General features: G+C 55.3%; 1 protein-coding gene across 1 annotated transcript in view; it reads right to left on the bottom strand.

Moving 5' to 3' along the window:
* Positions 1-16,203, bottom strand: part of LOC144737182 (uncharacterized) — a 108,249-nt gene extending 92,046 nt beyond the window's left edge. Inside the window, exon 1 of the mRNA XM_078619904.1 lies at positions 16,043-16,203. Coding sequence (XP_078476030.1) covers positions 16,043-16,076 — 34 coding nt within the window. The 5' untranslated portion in view covers positions 16,077-16,203. The remainder of the gene's footprint in view (positions 1-16,042) is intronic.
* Between the last annotated feature and the right edge of the window lie 1,492 nt (positions 16,204-17,695).

Below are 17,695 nucleotides of genomic sequence, written 5' to 3'. Positions count from 1 at the left end.
TCCCACCCATCACTACCTCCTCCTCCACCGTGCACACGTGTCCCACCCATCACTAGCTCCTCCTGTACCCTACATACCACGTGTCCCACCCATCATTACCTCCTCCTCCACCGTGCACACCGTGTCCCACCCATCATTACCTCCCCCTCCACCGTGCACACCACGTGTCCCACCCATCACTAGCTCCTCCTCCACCCTGCACACCACGTGTCCCACCCATCACTACCTCCTCCTCCACCCTACACACCACGTGCCTCACCCATCACTACGTCATCCTCCTGTTCCCAACCTCCAAGTTTATTTGCGACACACCAGCTACACACACCAGCCTCGGCCCTCCCACCCAGCTAAGTGGAGTCCATGTCTGTTTACTTGCAGTACCAGGGCCCCTGTTAGGGTGAGGCGAGACAGCGGTGAGGGCGAGGTGATGGAGCGGTGAGGGTGCAGTGAGGGCAAGGCTACAGCTGTCACTGAACAATAACCATGACCTTGTGACCCCGGCCCATCGACACACACGCCCTGGAGGCACACACGCCCTGGAGGCACACACACACGCACACACCCACGTAGACACGCGCCCTGGAGACACACTCATGCAAACACACACGCGCACACCCTCGAGATACAGAAAATTTCCCTAACGACCCGAGACGCTATTCATCCCACGGTGTGCGGCCACCGCAGCAGCAGCAGCAGCCATGACCTACAGATGCCGAGGGGTGGGGGGTCAGGGTGGGGGGGACCCGGGGTTGGGTGCTTGGGGTCAGGGGGTCAGGGGAGAGGGGAGGAGGAAGGGGGCAGCGTCTGCACACAGCTGCTGCTCATGCAGGCAGCGCCACTGCGGGACTTGAGCACAGCGGCGGCACCGGTGCTCCGCCCCTCCGTGCGAGCACACGCGCCTCACAAACGGCGATTGGCAATAGATCGGCGCGCGTGTCGGCGGTGCCCTCGTCCACCCGACAGAAAATGTATTAAGTTTTCGCGTGACGAACGAAACGTGCCCATTTTAATACTGCTTCAGCACTACCGGTAATGCTGGAGAGCGCAGCACACAAGTAATGCCGCAGAAGCACTCTGGTAATGTCAGAAAGCGCAGCGGTAATGCCGGGGAGCGCAGCAGTAATGCCGGAGAACGCACAATCAGGAAGTTTCCAAACTGTTCAAATGTCCTCCGGTTTTGGGCCTACAATTGTTCTCCACTTGACAACTTTGTTTATTGGCTGTGTCGGGTGGAGGAGGGCGTTATGACACAGCGGCGATCTGACACAAAAATAAAAAAAAACATCAGTCGCTAAAGCCCTACGAATGTTCCTACAAAATCCGTCACGCCAAATTGTCCACTCTTCCGAGTCTCAGTACTTGTTTCCAGGGGCATGTCCCACCCCTCAGCATTCAGGATAACACGTAGGCTTTCGCGACCAAAATTATTGCTGGCAAAAATCGCCCGATGATGCTGGATGTCAATTACCAGCTAAACGTCACAGTACTTAAATTGTAAATGTCGTGAATTTACTCTCCCAACACGCAACCGTTGGGCTGAAGTAGTAACTAATTGGCACGTATTGTTTACGTAACAAACCTTTACTGATTGGCTGTGGTCGGGTGGTGGTGGTGGCGGGTTAACGACACATTTATATTTACGCGATCTAATCCAAACAAAAATGAACTTAATTATGGACAGCATTCGGGATGTCTGCCCGACCATGTTCGCGAGCCGTGCCGACTTCTACGTGGGAAGGAAACCGGAGCCCGCGCCAGAGAATCCCAGGGGAGCATACGACACGAGGGGGCGGCGACACCCGGTACAGCCTCGCAACACCTGAGACAACGGTAACTGGCAAGCCCTCTGGCAATCACCCGCAAATCAGGCTTGGGTTTGCGTGAGGCTTGTGTGAGGCCTGTGTGAGGCTTCCGAGATTTGTATGGGACTGGGGGCCCGGCTGGGCTACAGAATACCAGGGAGATGACTGAACAGACGTCCTGCCACAAAGCTGCAAGCAAAGCAGTCCCTGTGCATTAGTCTGTTCGCAGGAGTGTGATGAATGCTGCTGCGTGGTCGAACCTAGGGTACCCCCCCCATTGGCAGCTGTCCCTGTGCATCACAAGGTGACCAAGCAGCCAGCCTGTGAGCGGGGGAAAGTCTTGCTGCCCAGGAAGGGTTGATGATCATTGCTGCTCTGTGTGTGATCTCAATCGAGTGCAGGGTGGAGGAGGAGCTAGGGATGGGTGGGACACGGTGTGCGGGGTGGAGGAGGAGCTAGGGATGGGTGGGACACGGTGTGTAGGGTGCAGGAGGAGGTAGTGATGGGTGGCACACGGTGTGTGAGTTGAAGGAGGTAGTGATGAGTGGGACACGGTGTGTAGGGTGGAGGAAGAGGTAGTGATGAGTGGGACACGGTGTGTGGGGTGGAGGAGGTCGGGGATGGGTAGGACACGGTGTGTATGTATGTTGAACTTCTTTCGCACCGTACGGAGGTGCAGTAAACTTGGATTCGTGACGCTGGCACACAACATCCGCTGTGAGCGAAGCAATGGGTGCATGAAAATACGGCGTGGAAGACACCAGGTTGGGCAACAGATTTGAACCGCGAACCTCTGCAAGTTGTGCCCAAGTCACTGCCAATTGGCCCGCTCGCCGTACACAACTCACCCGCTCGCCACGCTTGCCCGCTCACCCACCTCACACTCGCCACGCTTGCCCGCCTCACACACTCGCCCGCCTTATATACTCACTTGACTCACACACTCGCCCGCCACACTCGCCCGCCACACTCGCCCGCTCGCCTCACACACTTGCAAAGACAAAGATCGCCTATCGAGCCTTTAACAGACTGTTGGTGCAAATACTGTTTGCAAGCAGCTATGAAGGCCGACACGATAGACGAGGGAATGGGTGGCGAACACTCCACCCTTCTTCTCCCCGGTGCTGACATTTACACACGGCACCAGGTTCGCATTTTTACGTCTGAGTGGATCAAAGGGAGACCCAGAACCGGATCAAATGTTTGCAACTGTTGTTGGTCGTGAGCAGAAATCGAACTTGAGTGACAGCACAGTGCGCTAACCACCACGCTAGCCCTACACTACGACTCCCCACTCTCTCACTGACTAAACCACAGTGCAGGTCACCTCGCTTCCCTCTGCTTCTTCCCTAGCACTGCTCCACTCTAAAATTCCCTCCACCACCATCATTGTCATCGTCGTCATCATCGTTTCTGTTCCGCCACTCCCCAAGCCTTCGCAGTAAATAACCTTGCAGCTAAACTCGAGAACACTACTACAACCGTGATAGACGTTACGGGGACAACCAAAACCTGATAACGATGGTCACAGCAACAACAAAAACCCTCGGGCCCTGCCCTACAGGACGTGGGCTCCGTCCAACGCGTGGCTCCTCCCGCCACTCATGACTGCAGGCCCCCCCCCAACCCCGTGTGTGTGTGTTCAGGGTAGGGCGGCTGTCTCTGGGTGCCCTAATGAGTTTAATTAAAAATCAAATAGCCGTCGCTCGGCCCCCACCCCCCACGGCGGGTCTCCGAGATCGCAATCGAGCAGCCGTCGGCACCTCGAGTCACATTTAGCGCCATTGACCTCCCCGGCGCGACGGCGCTGGCGGCGCCGGTAATTGAGATTGCTCAACGATCCGATCCAACGATTAGCGCGGCAAAAATTTTAATCTCTCCGCGTGCGCCGTCGTCGTGCTGCGGCTAAAACATTTTTTTGACTTTACCAGTTAAGGCCCACGGAGCTGCTATATAGCTCTTATTTAGAAGTGAGCTGGCTAACACGAATGATAGCTCGACTAAGTGGCTTATCGTGTGGAAATTGATAGCAGCCAAATACTCTAAAGGCATGTTGTTGATTCCAAATGTGGAGGGGAAAAACCGGAAGACCTGATGAAAAATCCACGTGACCACGGGCAGAGAGAATATGCAAACTCCAAATATTCAACAGGCCTCACGGTTGGGATCGAACCCACGCGATCCTTATATCAGGCGAGGTAGTTAACATCTCCGAGCCACCGTGGTGCGTCACCACTGCTGCGGCAGTGACGCACGTGACGCTTTGCCGCCGGACCGCGCTGCCACTCGGCTGAATGCGCTGCATGCAGGGCACGGACCGGGATGCGGCCTCCCGTCCCGAGTCGGATCGGCTCCCGCCCTCGAGCGCCGGCTGCGACGTAAATTGGGCGACAACGCCGCGTCGGTTCCATCGACGGCTCGTTGGTCTCCCGCCGACGTCACGTCGTCAAATTATCAGAAATCCACTCAGGTGGCCTAACATGTGTGAAGCTCCCCCTATAAATTAGTCACTCACTCACTTGCTCACCCATTCACCACACTGTAGATCACTACAAAGATCCCCCGTATAGCCTTAAGACCTTCAGGGCAAGCGCTGTTAGCATTGAGTAGCACCTATGAAGGCCGGAATGGCACATGAGGGGGCAGGTGGCCAGCACAACGGCCCGGCTGCCTTTGTCTCCCAAGTGGCGATGTTTACACATCATTTGAGGCCAAGTCGACCCAGGAGAGGCCCAGGACTGGTACACACGCACGTACAGACACGTACAGACATGCACACACGCGCGCCCACGGCGCAACCAGAGCTCAACAAACACCTCAATCGAGTGGCAAACATCATCAATCATCACACCTCCTCCTGGCTGTGGACATCTCCTTCATGAATGCAAAACTAAAGACACAAGCCACTGGGCGATTGTGACCATTACACCCCAAACGTTGGATCATATATTAAGCCCATAGACTCAGAGATACATTAAAGACAAGCCATCGAAGTGATGTGGCCATGTAACCCAAACTATGGACCGTGACCAGCGTCTTCAAGAAACAGATGGACAACCTGCGGACAAACCACCAGGTGTCCCCACACACGCGCTGGAGTTATGCACTTTTAAATCTAGATTGGCAACTCATTTCTTCAGAACTGCTTTTTGTGTTTAGTTTGTTCCGCCCGCACCCTCGATTAGCACGGTTGGCTACGTACGGTGCAAAACAAGTTCAACATACGTACAAATAGTAAAGCCTTCTCGTCATGGCCACCAGCAGATCCAGACATTGGCATTGAGTTCCTGAACTCGTTACCGCCATCATGCGCGAGCGTAGAATGGAACAAAACCACACAATGTCCCTGTTATCGAGCCAAAGCATCCCCAACGCTGAAACATTACCTGCAGATTACTCAATAGGGACCACACACAGCAGTAAGAACGTCACCCTAACTGCAAAATAATTAGGCAGAGTTGTATGTGCAGAGTAATAGCGCCGGCTGGTGGACAGCAGCGGCAACTGTGATGGACGGAGAGTACACACGCCGGTGAGGGCGTGTACGGGGTGTTGGCAGAGTAGAGGAACTGGGGTAAGGGTCACGGAGTACCCCATCTGGAAGCCCCTGGAACCTGCGAGCGGGTTCCAGAAGGGAGGATGCGGTCAGGGCGGAGCCAGGCCGCGCTTGTAGCATAAAATGAGCTGAGAGCGGCAGCTCAGGGCTGCCGGTTCTGGGAGTGGACTCGTCTCGTCGTCGTTGTCGTCTTGCCGCCTTCGTTGCTGCCGTCTTCGCTAGATATTGCGCGGCCAGATAGTTGTTGGCTGTCTCGGTCAGCGCCATCAGTGTTACATGGTCAGGGTTGTGTTTAGGCGAGGCTAGGACAGAGCAAGGACGAATCTGTGAAGTGTGGACTTGTTAAATAAAGATGCCTCCTGGAAAGCCTTGTCTCCGAATCACTAACACTACATATGTATGATTTAGGCAGGACCCTGTTGAAAGAGTGGGCAAACAAGTGGAGTAGTAACAGTGATAATGATAAGCCATCGTAGATGTTTGTTTGGGTTAGATCGCGTAAATATAAACGTCGTTAAACTTGCCATCCACCCGACACAGCCAATAAGGTTTGTCACGTAAACAAAACATGTCAATTCGTGACTAGTTCAGCACACCGTTGTGTAGAGTAAACCCAAAACATTTACAATTTGAGGTTTCACCGGTAATTACATACCACCCTCATCAGGCAACAGACAGAGTTCTGGAGAAATCTTCCTGTTTTGGTCTTTAATGATGGTGATGATATTAAGGCCTGAGAGAGGGGAGACCAGGGGGGAAGAGCACAGACGTTCCCGAGGCAGGCTCCGGGCCCACGCATGACCCGAGCTGACCTTGGCGCAGCCTGGGGGTTGACTCGGTTCAAAACCGAACAATCAAAGAGCAAGGCAAGCGTTCATAGTGCACCCACAATGTCATCATCATAATAACGCCGCGCCGCCATCACACTCGGGGATTAGCTCACTCTCGTGGAGATGGGACGACTCGGAGGCACGAGGAGGAACCATGGGCAACAGTCGGGGGAAGGCAGCAGTAGCAGCCATTCGGGGAGCCGGCGTCACATTTTACCCGCAAGCTCTGCGGTCCTCTATGTTTAAAAATGGGTTCTTGGCACGTGGAAGGAAAATGGAGCAACCGGAGAAAACCCCATGTGTGCTGGGGAGAAAGTCTTATCCCATACAGAGAGAACAAGCGGAGCCCACATTTTGCTGCATCGCCTTCTCTCGCGAGCCATAGACACACGTGGAGACAGAGACTTGCATAGAGACCCACAGACGTATGTGGAGACCTACAGGCAAACATAAAAACCAAAATAATCATTCAGAGGCAACCTTCTCCTGGAAAGCCAGAGTATGGGCTTCTCCTCAACGTCTGCAGAAAGGGAGTTGTTGGAACAGATGGAGATTAGTCTCCACTTTGCTTTATTGCCTTTTCCTGGCGAGCCAAGGTACGGCTCTTCACGACATTTGACTAAACATTTCGGAGCGGTTTGCTTAGCCGAGGGGACCCATAATGTCAGCTTGTCACCCAGCAATGCACTCCATCTCGTCGGGTGGAGCCCAGCGAGTTCCCGGATGGGGTGGGACAGGCGTTGGGGAGGTGTGCGTGTGCGCGTGAGCGAGGAGGCCCGGGCCGTCGGTGTCGAGCGTTACTCCCCTCGTACGCGTGGGTTCTCTCCGGGCACCCCGCTTTCCTCCCGAATTGAAAGGACGGTTACGGGTGGCAGTGTCCAAACAAATCCAACGCAGGATCAATCAGCCCAGGCACCGGAGACTCACGGGTGATTACGTGACATTCAACGAGCGACATAGATGCTCCTCTACATCTGCTCCCCTATAGCTGCTCATTCATGGCAGCTCCTCTATATCTGCTCTCCTATATCTACTCCTCCATGACTACTCCTCTATAGCAGCTACGACTGTCGTCGCTGTTCCCGTCAACTTCACTCACCATCCCCCCCCAACCAACAACCACACCATCAACCAATAACCACAACGACCCAGGCAAGCACTGCAACTGCTGCAATTACAACCCCGCAAAACCACACCCCCTATCAACAACAATTGCCACCCCCAGCGACAACCACATCACCTCCAGCCAACAAACACAACCAACAACTACACCCCCCCCAGCCAAAAACCACACACAGCCAACCAATCAGAGCCTCATCACCACCAAGGCTGGCTATGTATGCGAGCTGCGTGCGAGCTGTGTGTGAGAGCTGTGCGCTGGGTGTGTGCAGTGTGTGTGTGCTGTGTGTGCTGTGTGAGCCGTGTGCGCGCTGTGTGTGAACTGTGTGGGAGCTGTGTGCGCTGGGTGTGAGCTGTGTGCGTGTGAGCTGTGTTGTGAGCTGTATGTCAGCGCTATGTGTGTGCCGTGTGAGCGCTGTGTGCTGTGCGCGCGCTGTGTGCGAGCTGTGTGGGAGCTGTGTGCGCACTGTGCGCACTGTGCGCTGGGTGTGAGCTGTGTTGTGAGCTGTATGTCAGCGCTATGTGTGTGCCGTGTGAGCGCTATCTGTGTGCTGTGCACCAGCTGTGTGCTGTGTATAGCTGTGTATCTGCATCCGTGCTGCGTGTGAGCCGTGTGCTGTGTTTGTGTGTATCTGTGTCTTTGTATATCTGTGTCTTTGCATATCCGTGTGTGCGCACGCTGGCTGGGCTGTCAAGCCACCCCAAGACATCGGCGCCCCAGCCCCGGTCAGCCAAGCAACACCCAGCACAGGCAGGAGCCACATGGAGCACCCAGCACATCCCAGCACTGTGGCGGGAGTGCTCCGATCTCTCGCAAGCGCTGGTGCCGCATATCGAGCACGGCAGCAGCACAGACACGCAGAGATGAGGGAGACACACGGGCAGCAGAGATGAGCGTGTGTGATGGGAGAGCAAGACATGCCCCCCCCCCCACCATAGCAGAACATACGCACACACACGCAGCAGTAGCACACACGCAGCAGTAGCACACACGCAGCATTAGCACACACGCAGCAGTACACGCAGCAGCACGCAGAGACACAGCAGTGGCGCGCACACACACGTCGGAACGGGGCAGCCCGGCCGCACCTCCCTCCCGCATGCACACACTTAATTATTAATGGTGAACTGCGTCGCACACGCGGATACACACAGATAGCACACACCTCACACATGCACGCACCTAACATACATGCACCTAACATACATGCATACACACACACACCCCGAACACACACAAAGATCCTCCCTATCACTGTTAACAGACTATTGGGACAATTGCTGTTAGCAAGTAAAGCACCTATGAAGACCAGTACCAAATGAGGGGGTGAGTGGTCAGCAGCATTCCCGGCCGCCTTTGTCTCCCTCGTGGCGATGTTCACGCAGCGCACACGCACATCACACGGTCCCCCAAGTCACGGGGGCTGTCCTGAATCACGGGAATTGAGGCTCAGGCGTAGGGCAGGGCGGTCATTATGCGCGCTCAACGCAGCGGAAGAGACGCGCACGGGTTAACCACACAGACTCGCACACACAGACACACACACAGACTCGCACACACAGACACACACACAGACTCGCACACACAGACTCGCACACACAGACACGCAGGCTCCTCCTACTCCTCTACCCTGGACCCCGACTCCAATACAATGCGGGGACGGGGGAAGGCGGGGGGAGTGGTCATGTGTGTATTGTGTGTGTATTGTGTGTGTGTGTATTGTGTGTGGTGAGTGTACTGTATGGTAGTGTGTAAAGTGTGGTTTGTATCCATAAGAGGTTTTTGGGTTAGATCGCGGAAATATATAAATGTGTCGTTAAAACCCGCCACCACCCGACACAGCCAACTAGTAAGGGTTGTCACGTAAACAGAACGTGCCAATTTGTCACTAGTACAGCACTAACCGGTGTGTTGGAGGGCCAAACCACAACATTTACAATCCGAGTATGACGTTTCGCTAGTAATTCCAAATAGTGACAGCCAGATTTGTGAAGAAATCTTACTGTTTCGTTCCTTATATAGAGGCATTTATTTGGATAATGTTGAAGTTTTGTGCAAAACTAGCTACTACTGGCCAAGACTAATTAGAGAATCTATCGAAATTGAAAGAAATCAAAATTACTTTAACTGTTCGGATAGCTACCGTCTTAGTGCTGCGTGGAAGTGAATCATCAAATAATACATTATTTAAATGCATGCCTACAAAGGGCAGCGTACTTCAATAGGGATTACCGTTGGTAGGGCTATTTTAATCAACACAATAGACAGGAAGGACAAGTTCAAAGGGCTCGGATAATGTACATGCATAATGTACGTTGACTCAGTAATCCGCCCCCTATAATTGCGCAAGAGCGCAGAAGCGTGGTCACCACATCTACGCCTCTATATTAGGGACGAAACAGGTGGACTTCTCCACAAATCTGGCTGTTGCCTCATGAAGCTAATTGTAATTACTGGCAAAACGTCGTACTCAGATTGTAAATGTTGTGGCTTGGCTCTCCAACACACCGGTGTGCTGTACTAGTGACGAATTGGCCACGTTCTGTTTACGTGACAACCCTTACTAGTTGGCTGTGTCGGGTGGTGGCAGGTTTTAACGACACATTTAATATATTTACGTGATCTAACCCAAAAACCTCTGTTATGGATGATATTGGTCACGAAAGCCTACGTGTTAAACTGTGGTTTGTATATTGCGGTGTGTAGTATGATCAGTATCTTGTTGTGTGTATTGTACGTCATGCTGTTGTTTTGTGTAGTGTGTGGGGCGTGTATGTATTGTTTGTAGTGAGCGTGAGTGTAATGTGTGTATGTATTTTGGGTGTGTAGGGTGAATGTATTGCGTGTGTACTGTGCGTGGTGTTATGCATGCTGTGTGGCGTTGTGTGGTGTTGTGTGAGTTATGGTGCGTGATGTGCGTGGTATGATGTGTAGTTTGTGGTAGAGTGTGGTGTGTGTATTGTGTGGTGTATGTATTAATTGTTGTATTATGCGTGCTGTGTGGCACGAGGTATTGTGTGATATTAGGCGTGGTATCGTGCGGTGTTGTTTAAATTACAATTTGTATTGTGTGGTTCTGTGTGTGGTGTGATTATTTGCCATGTGGTATTGAGTGTGGTGTGTGGTGATATTGACTGTATTATGCATTGTATTGTGTGTGGCACTGTGTATGTTATTAAATATGGTAATACAGTACTCTAATATGTGGTGTGTGGTTGTGTGTATAGAACATTGTGGTATTGCATGATATTGTGTGGTTTTGTGTATAGAACAGTGGTATTGCGTGATATTGTGTGGTTCTGTGTATAGAACATTGTGATATTGTGTGGTTGAGTGTATAGAACATTGTGGTATTGCGTGATATTGTGTGGTTTTGTGTATAGAACATTGTGGTATTGCGTGATATTGTGTGGTTCTGTGTCTAGAACATTGTGGTATTGCGTGATATTGTATGGTTCTGTGTCTAGACCATTGTGCGTGGCGTGATATTGTGTGGTTCTGTGTATAGAACATTGTGGTATCATGCGTTATTTTGTGTGGTTTTGTGTATAGAACATTGTGGTATTGTGTGATATTGTGTGGTTGTGTGTATAGAACATTGTGGTATTGCGTGGTTCTGTGTAGGGTACAGTGCGTGGTATACATTGTGTGTTACTACACGCGATGTGTGCGGAATTAAGCCCGCGGTATCCATCACGCCGTGAGCTGCAGCGCACCGCGCATTGCAATGAACTCTGTGAAGACAAAGGCGGCCGGGCGTGGTTCTGGCCTCCCGACCTTACGAGGCGCTCGCCAACACCGCTCACCAGGGCTGGGTTCGCGCCGGGTCCCGTGTTCCGCCCGTGCGAGTTAACGCTCTGCAATGGCCTGTGGCTCTGTGCATGTGTGGTTTGTGCGAGTGTGGTGTGCGTGTGTGTGCATTGTTCTCGTGTGATCACGCGCATGGGGTGTGCACAGGTGTGGGTGTGTGTCGGCGCACAAGTGTGTGTGTGTCGGCGCACAGGTGTGCAGACACACCGACCAACGCCACACGCACCCCCACACACCACTCTTGTCTCCCTAGCGCCTCGCTGCATTCGGTGAGCGCGCGGTAGACTCACACCTTGCACCACACTCACACAACACTCACACCTTGCACCACACTCACACCTTGCACCACACCCACACCTTGCACCACTCTCACACCACACTCACACCACACTCACACCACACTCACACCACGCTCACACCTTGCACCACACTCACACCACACTCACACCACACTCACACCACACTCACACCACACTCACACCTGTACCACACTCACACCTTGCACCACACTGACACCTTGCACCACTCCCATCACACTCACACCTTGCACCACACTCACACCTCACACCACACTCACACCTGCACCACTCACACCTTGCACCATACTCACACCTTGTACCACACTCACACCTTGCACCACTCACACCACACTCACACCTCACACCACACTCACACCTGCACCACTCACCCTTTGCACCACACTCACCCCTTGCACCACACTCACCCCTTGCACCACTCACACCACACTCACACCTCGCACCACCCTCACACCTCGCACCACACTCACACCTGCACCACTCACACCTTGCACCACACTCACACCTTGCACCACACCCACACCTTGCACCACTCTCACACCACACTCACACCACACTCACACCACACTCACACCACGCTCACACCTTGCACCACACTCACACCACACTCACACCACACTCACACCACACTCACACCTGTACCACACTCACACCTTGCACCACACTGACACCTTGCACCACTCCCATCACACTCACACCTTGCACCACACTCACACCTCACACCACACTCACACCTGCACCACTCACACCTTGCACCATACTCACACCTTGTACCACACTCACACCTTGCACCACTCACACCACACTCACACCTCACACCACACTCACACCTGCACCACTCACCCTTTGCACCACACTCACCCCTTGCACCACACTCACCCCTTGCACCACTCACACCACACTCACACCTCGCACCACCCTCACACCTCGCACCACACTCACACCTGCACCACTCACACCTTGCACCACACTCACACCTTGCACCACACTCACACCTTGCACCACACTCACACCTCGCACCACACTCACACCTCGCACCACACTCACACCTGCACCACTCTCACACCTTGCACCACTCTCACACCTTGCACCACTCACACACCTTGCACCACTCTCACACCTTGCACCACTCTCACACCTTGCACCACTCACACACCTTGCACCACTCACACCTTGCACCACACTCACACCTTGCACCACACTCACACCTTGCACCACTCACACCTTGCACCACTCACCCCTTGCACCACACTCACACCTTGCACCACACTCACACCTTGCACCACTCACACCACACTCACACCTTGCACCACTCACACCACACTCACACCTTGCACCACACTCACACCTTACCACACTCACACCTTGCACCACTCACACCACACTCACACCTTGGACCACTCACACCACATTCACACCTTGCACCACTCACACCTTACACCACTCACACCCTGCACCACTCACACCCTGCACCACTCACACCCTGCACCACTCACACCTTGCACCACTCACACCCTGCACCACACTCACACCTTGCAGCACACTCACCCTTCACCACACTCACCCTGCACCACTCTCACACCTTGCACCACACTCACACCACATTCACACCTTGCACCACTTACACACCTTGCACCACACTCGCACCACACTCGGACCACACTCGCACCACACTCACACCACACTCACAGCTTGCACCACACTCACACCTTGCACCACACTCACACCTTGCACCACACTCACACCTTGCACCACACTCGCACCACACTCACACCTTGCACCACACTCACACCTTGCACCACTCTCACACCTTGCACCACACTCACACCTTGCACCACACTCACACCTTGCACCACACTCACACCACACTAACACCTTGCACCACTCACGCCCTGCACCACTCTCACACCTTGCACCACACTCACACCTTGCACCACACTCACACCTTGCACCACACTCACACCCTGCACCACACTCACACCCTGCACCACACTCACACCTTGCACCACTCTCACACCTGCACCACAGTCAACCCCCTGCACCACTCTCACACCTTGCACCACATTCACACCTTTCACCACTCCCACACCTTGCACCACATTCACCCCTTGCACCACACTCACACCCTGCACCACTCTCACACCTTGCACCACATTCACACCTGCACCACACTCACACATTGCACCACACTCACACCACACTCACACCTTGCACCACTCACACCCTGCACCACTCTCACACCTTGCACCACACTCACACCTTGCACCACACTCATACCTTGCACCACTCACACCTTGCACCACTCACACACCTTGCACCACTCACACACCTTGCACCACACTCGCACCACACTCACACCTTGCACCACACTCACACCTTGCACCACTCTCACACCTTGCACCACACTCACACCCTGCACCACTCACACACCTTGCACCACTCACACCTTGCACCACACTCACACCTTGCACCACACTCACACCTTGCACCACTCTCACACCTTGCACCACATTCACACCTGCACCACACTCACACATTGCACCACACTCACACCACACTCACACCTTGCACCACTCACACCCTGCACCACTCTCACACCTTGCACCACACTCACCTTGCACCACTCACACCTTGCACCACTCACACACCTTGCACCACTCACACACCTTGCACCACACTCGCACCACACTCACACCTTGCACCACACTCACACCTTGCACCACTCTCACACCTTGCACCACTCTCACACCTTGCACCACACTCACACCCTGCACCACACTCACACCTTGCACCACTCACACCTTGCACCACTCACACACCTTGCACCACACTCGCATCTTGCACCACTCTCACACCTTGAACCACACTCACACCTGCACCACACTCACACCTTGCACCACACTCACATCTTGCACCACTCACACCTTGCACCACACTCACACCACTCACACCTTGCACCACTCTCACACCACACTCACATCTTGCACCACTCACACACCTTGCACCACACTCACACCTTGTACCACACACACACCTTGCACCACTCACACCTGCACCACTCACACCTGCACCACTCACACCTGCACCACTCACACCTTGCACCACACTCACACCTGCACCACACTCACACCTTGCACCACACTCACACCTGCACCACTCACACCACTCTCACACCTTGCACCACACTCACACCTTGCACCACTCTCACACCTTGCACCACACTCACACCTTGCACCACACTCACACCTTGAACCACACAAATCGCTCACCGCGCGCCGCTGATATTACACAAATCAATCACGGCTCCCCCCTCTCCCAATAACGGAATTTACAACACAAACCTAATCAGGGGGTGGCCTCACGCGACGAGTAGCCTCCATCTCGACCTCCACACACACATATATACAGGGGGCCCGGTGGGGGTGGGGGCACTGGGCGAGTGGAACGGGGGTGCGGTGGGGGGTACTGACGGAGGGGCAGAGTGAGGGGGGCACCGGGGGTTGAGGTGGGGGGCACGGAGTGGAGTGCGGGGGGTGTCAGGGACGGAAGGACAGGGTGGGGGGCACGGGGGTGATGGAGTGGGGGGCACGCTACGCAGCGGACAAAGGATAGAATGGGGGTCACGAGATTACATGAATGGGGGGGACATTGGATTGACAAAGGATGCAAGCTGGCGATACATGAAAGAGCTGGGGGTGCACAACAATACATGGAGGGGGGCCGGATAACGAAGAGGCGGGGGTGGGGGGCATCAACGAATTTGAGGGGTGGGGGGGGGGTACTCTACATCGGCAACAATAACAACAGCCGAGCCGAGCCGGGCTCACGGGGCTATCGGGGCTTGCTCACAACCCCCCAGGTACACGACCCGGCCCGAAGCCTTCAGAGAGCCCGAGACCCCCGGCAGCCGCGTTCGCCCCGGGATCGCGGTCGCCACGGAGGGCCCGAGACCAACATCACCCGGGGAGCCCCGAGACCACAACCGGGGAGCCCCAGGAGCCCGGGAGTCCGGAGACCCCGAGACCCTGAGCCGTCCGGGCCGTCTCCCCTAACCCCGGGCCGCCTCCTCCTGCCCGCCCGCCCGCCTCGGCTGCGCGGTGGCGGCAGTGGCGGCGGCGGCAGCAGCAAGCGCTGAGCCGCGGCTAGATTTCGATCAAAACAATTAAAATATCGACCCTGGCGAGCCGCCTGTCATTGGCCGCTGGCGGGGCCGCAATTAAAATAGATTTGAGTGCGGGGAGCGGGAGAGAGGAGAGCAGCAGCAGCTTTGTGAGCGGGCGAGCGAGCGAGCCACTGTTTGGCGAGCATTGCTGCTGCTGCCTTCTCCTCCTTCCTCCTCCTCCAACAACGACGACGACAACAACAACAACAATGCCGCCGCCGCTACCACCGCGCCCAGCCCGACCGCCTCAGCGTCTCGCCTCGCCACCGCGGCCGGCCAGCGACGAGAGACGTCGTTTCGGCGTTCGCAAACAAATTAGCGAGGTAAAGGTTAGTAGCTCGTGTCGTCGCGTCGCGTCGGCCCCCCCCCCCCCCAATCAAATTAACCCCGCTAAATAAATTATGCTGAGGCGGACAAATATGAATATGTAAAAATTAACTAGTACCTGGCTTTTCATCTTTGGTCGCTGGATCCGCCATTTTGAATATCAATCACTTCCGAGGGGGCCGCGCGGCGGAAGCGGCGGCGGCAGCGGCGGCGGCCTCCCAACCACCACCACCACAGCAGCAGCAGCAGGCAGCAGGCACAGCACGCCAACAACAACCACCACCACCACTACAGCACCACACACACACGGGGGCGCGCTCGGGGGGAGGGGGTGGTGGGGGGGGCGGCAGCCGTGGAGCCACGAGGGGGGCGCGCGCGCGCGGACGCCGCCACCGCCACCACGCAGCGCCACGCAGACACAAAGAGACAAAGATCATCATCGCCTGCCTCCACCCCCATCACCCCCCACGCCGGAGAACCCGAACAGACTGTTAGGGCACGTGCTGACCCCCTCCCCCCCCATCACCCCCACATCGTAGAGCCCGAACAGACTGTTAGGGCACGTGCTGAACCCCTCCCTCCCCCCCATCACCCCCACGCCGTAGAGCCCGAACAGACTGTTAGGGCACGTGCTGACCCCCCCCCACACCTCCATCACCCCCACGCCGGAGAGCCCGAACAGACTGTTAGGGCACGTGCTGACCCCCTCCCCCCCCATCACCCCCACGTCGTAGAGCCCGAACAGACTGTTAGGGCACGTGCTGACCCCCTCCCTCCCCCCCATCACCCCCACGTCGTAGAGCCCGAACAGACTGTTAGGGCACGTGCTGACCCCCTCCCACACCCCACACCGCCCACCTCCGTGTAGGCTGTAGCCACTCGGCGACCTCACTACGGCGCCTGTTCCAGGCTATGTGCACTTTGAGGCTACCCACGTGAAGTGTCGAAGGCTCGCTGGTGGCAGGTCACGGGACAGACCCAGCATGTGCCATGGGTTGGCCGACTGAGATGACTGGCAGATGCACACCAGCTGTGCCCCATACTCTATGCCAACTTGCTGCGATTTATCTGCCCGGCGCTCCGCTCGTTGTTGTGAGCGTCGCTCCTCTGCCCCCCCCCCCCCCGCTGTTGTTGGAGGGCGACTGCCTCCAACGTGGACATATACACTGCGCCTACGTACCACCAAGCCCCCTGTATCGCCTGTAACAGCACGGTTGGCTACGTACGGTGCGAACGTAGTGTCCACCAATGAAGGCCGGCACGTTACACGAGGGCGACCAGCAGCACGGCCGACCGCCTTTGTCTCCCCAGTGGCGACGTTTGCACACCGCACCAGGTGCTCATTTGAGGCTGAGTCGACCTTAGGGGGAGGCCCCCAGGACCGGTTCAGATAATCGTCACTGATGTGGGCCGTGAGCGGGATTCGAGCTCGGGTCGCCGGGTTCGCGAATCGTAGCGCGCTGACCACTGCGCCACCGCTCCCAATCCGAAGACACTTGCCCACCGTGCACACACACACAAAGATCCCTACACACACACGCACAAATATCCCTACACACACACACAAAGATCCCTACACACGCGCCCATTGTTATAGCATTTAATATACCGTTGTTGGGACAGGTTCCCGGCCTTAATAGGTGCTCGCTAACAAGCAGCTGCCGCGACGCAGAGATGATTCACAACACCTATCCACGCACAGAGAGACAAAGATGAACCACGTTAGACCCTTTAACAGGCTGCTGGACAAAGTGCTGTTATCAGCGAGCCA

Source organism: Lampetra planeri, chromosome 65 (assembly GCF_965212315.1).
Source record: "Lampetra planeri chromosome 65, kcLamPlan1.2.h2, whole genome shotgun sequence".
NCBI lineage: Eukaryota > Metazoa > Chordata > Hyperoartia > Petromyzontiformes > Petromyzontidae > Lampetra > Lampetra planeri.
The sequence above is the reverse complement of the archived record's forward strand: the minus strand, read 5'-3'. Positions and strand labels throughout refer to the sequence as shown.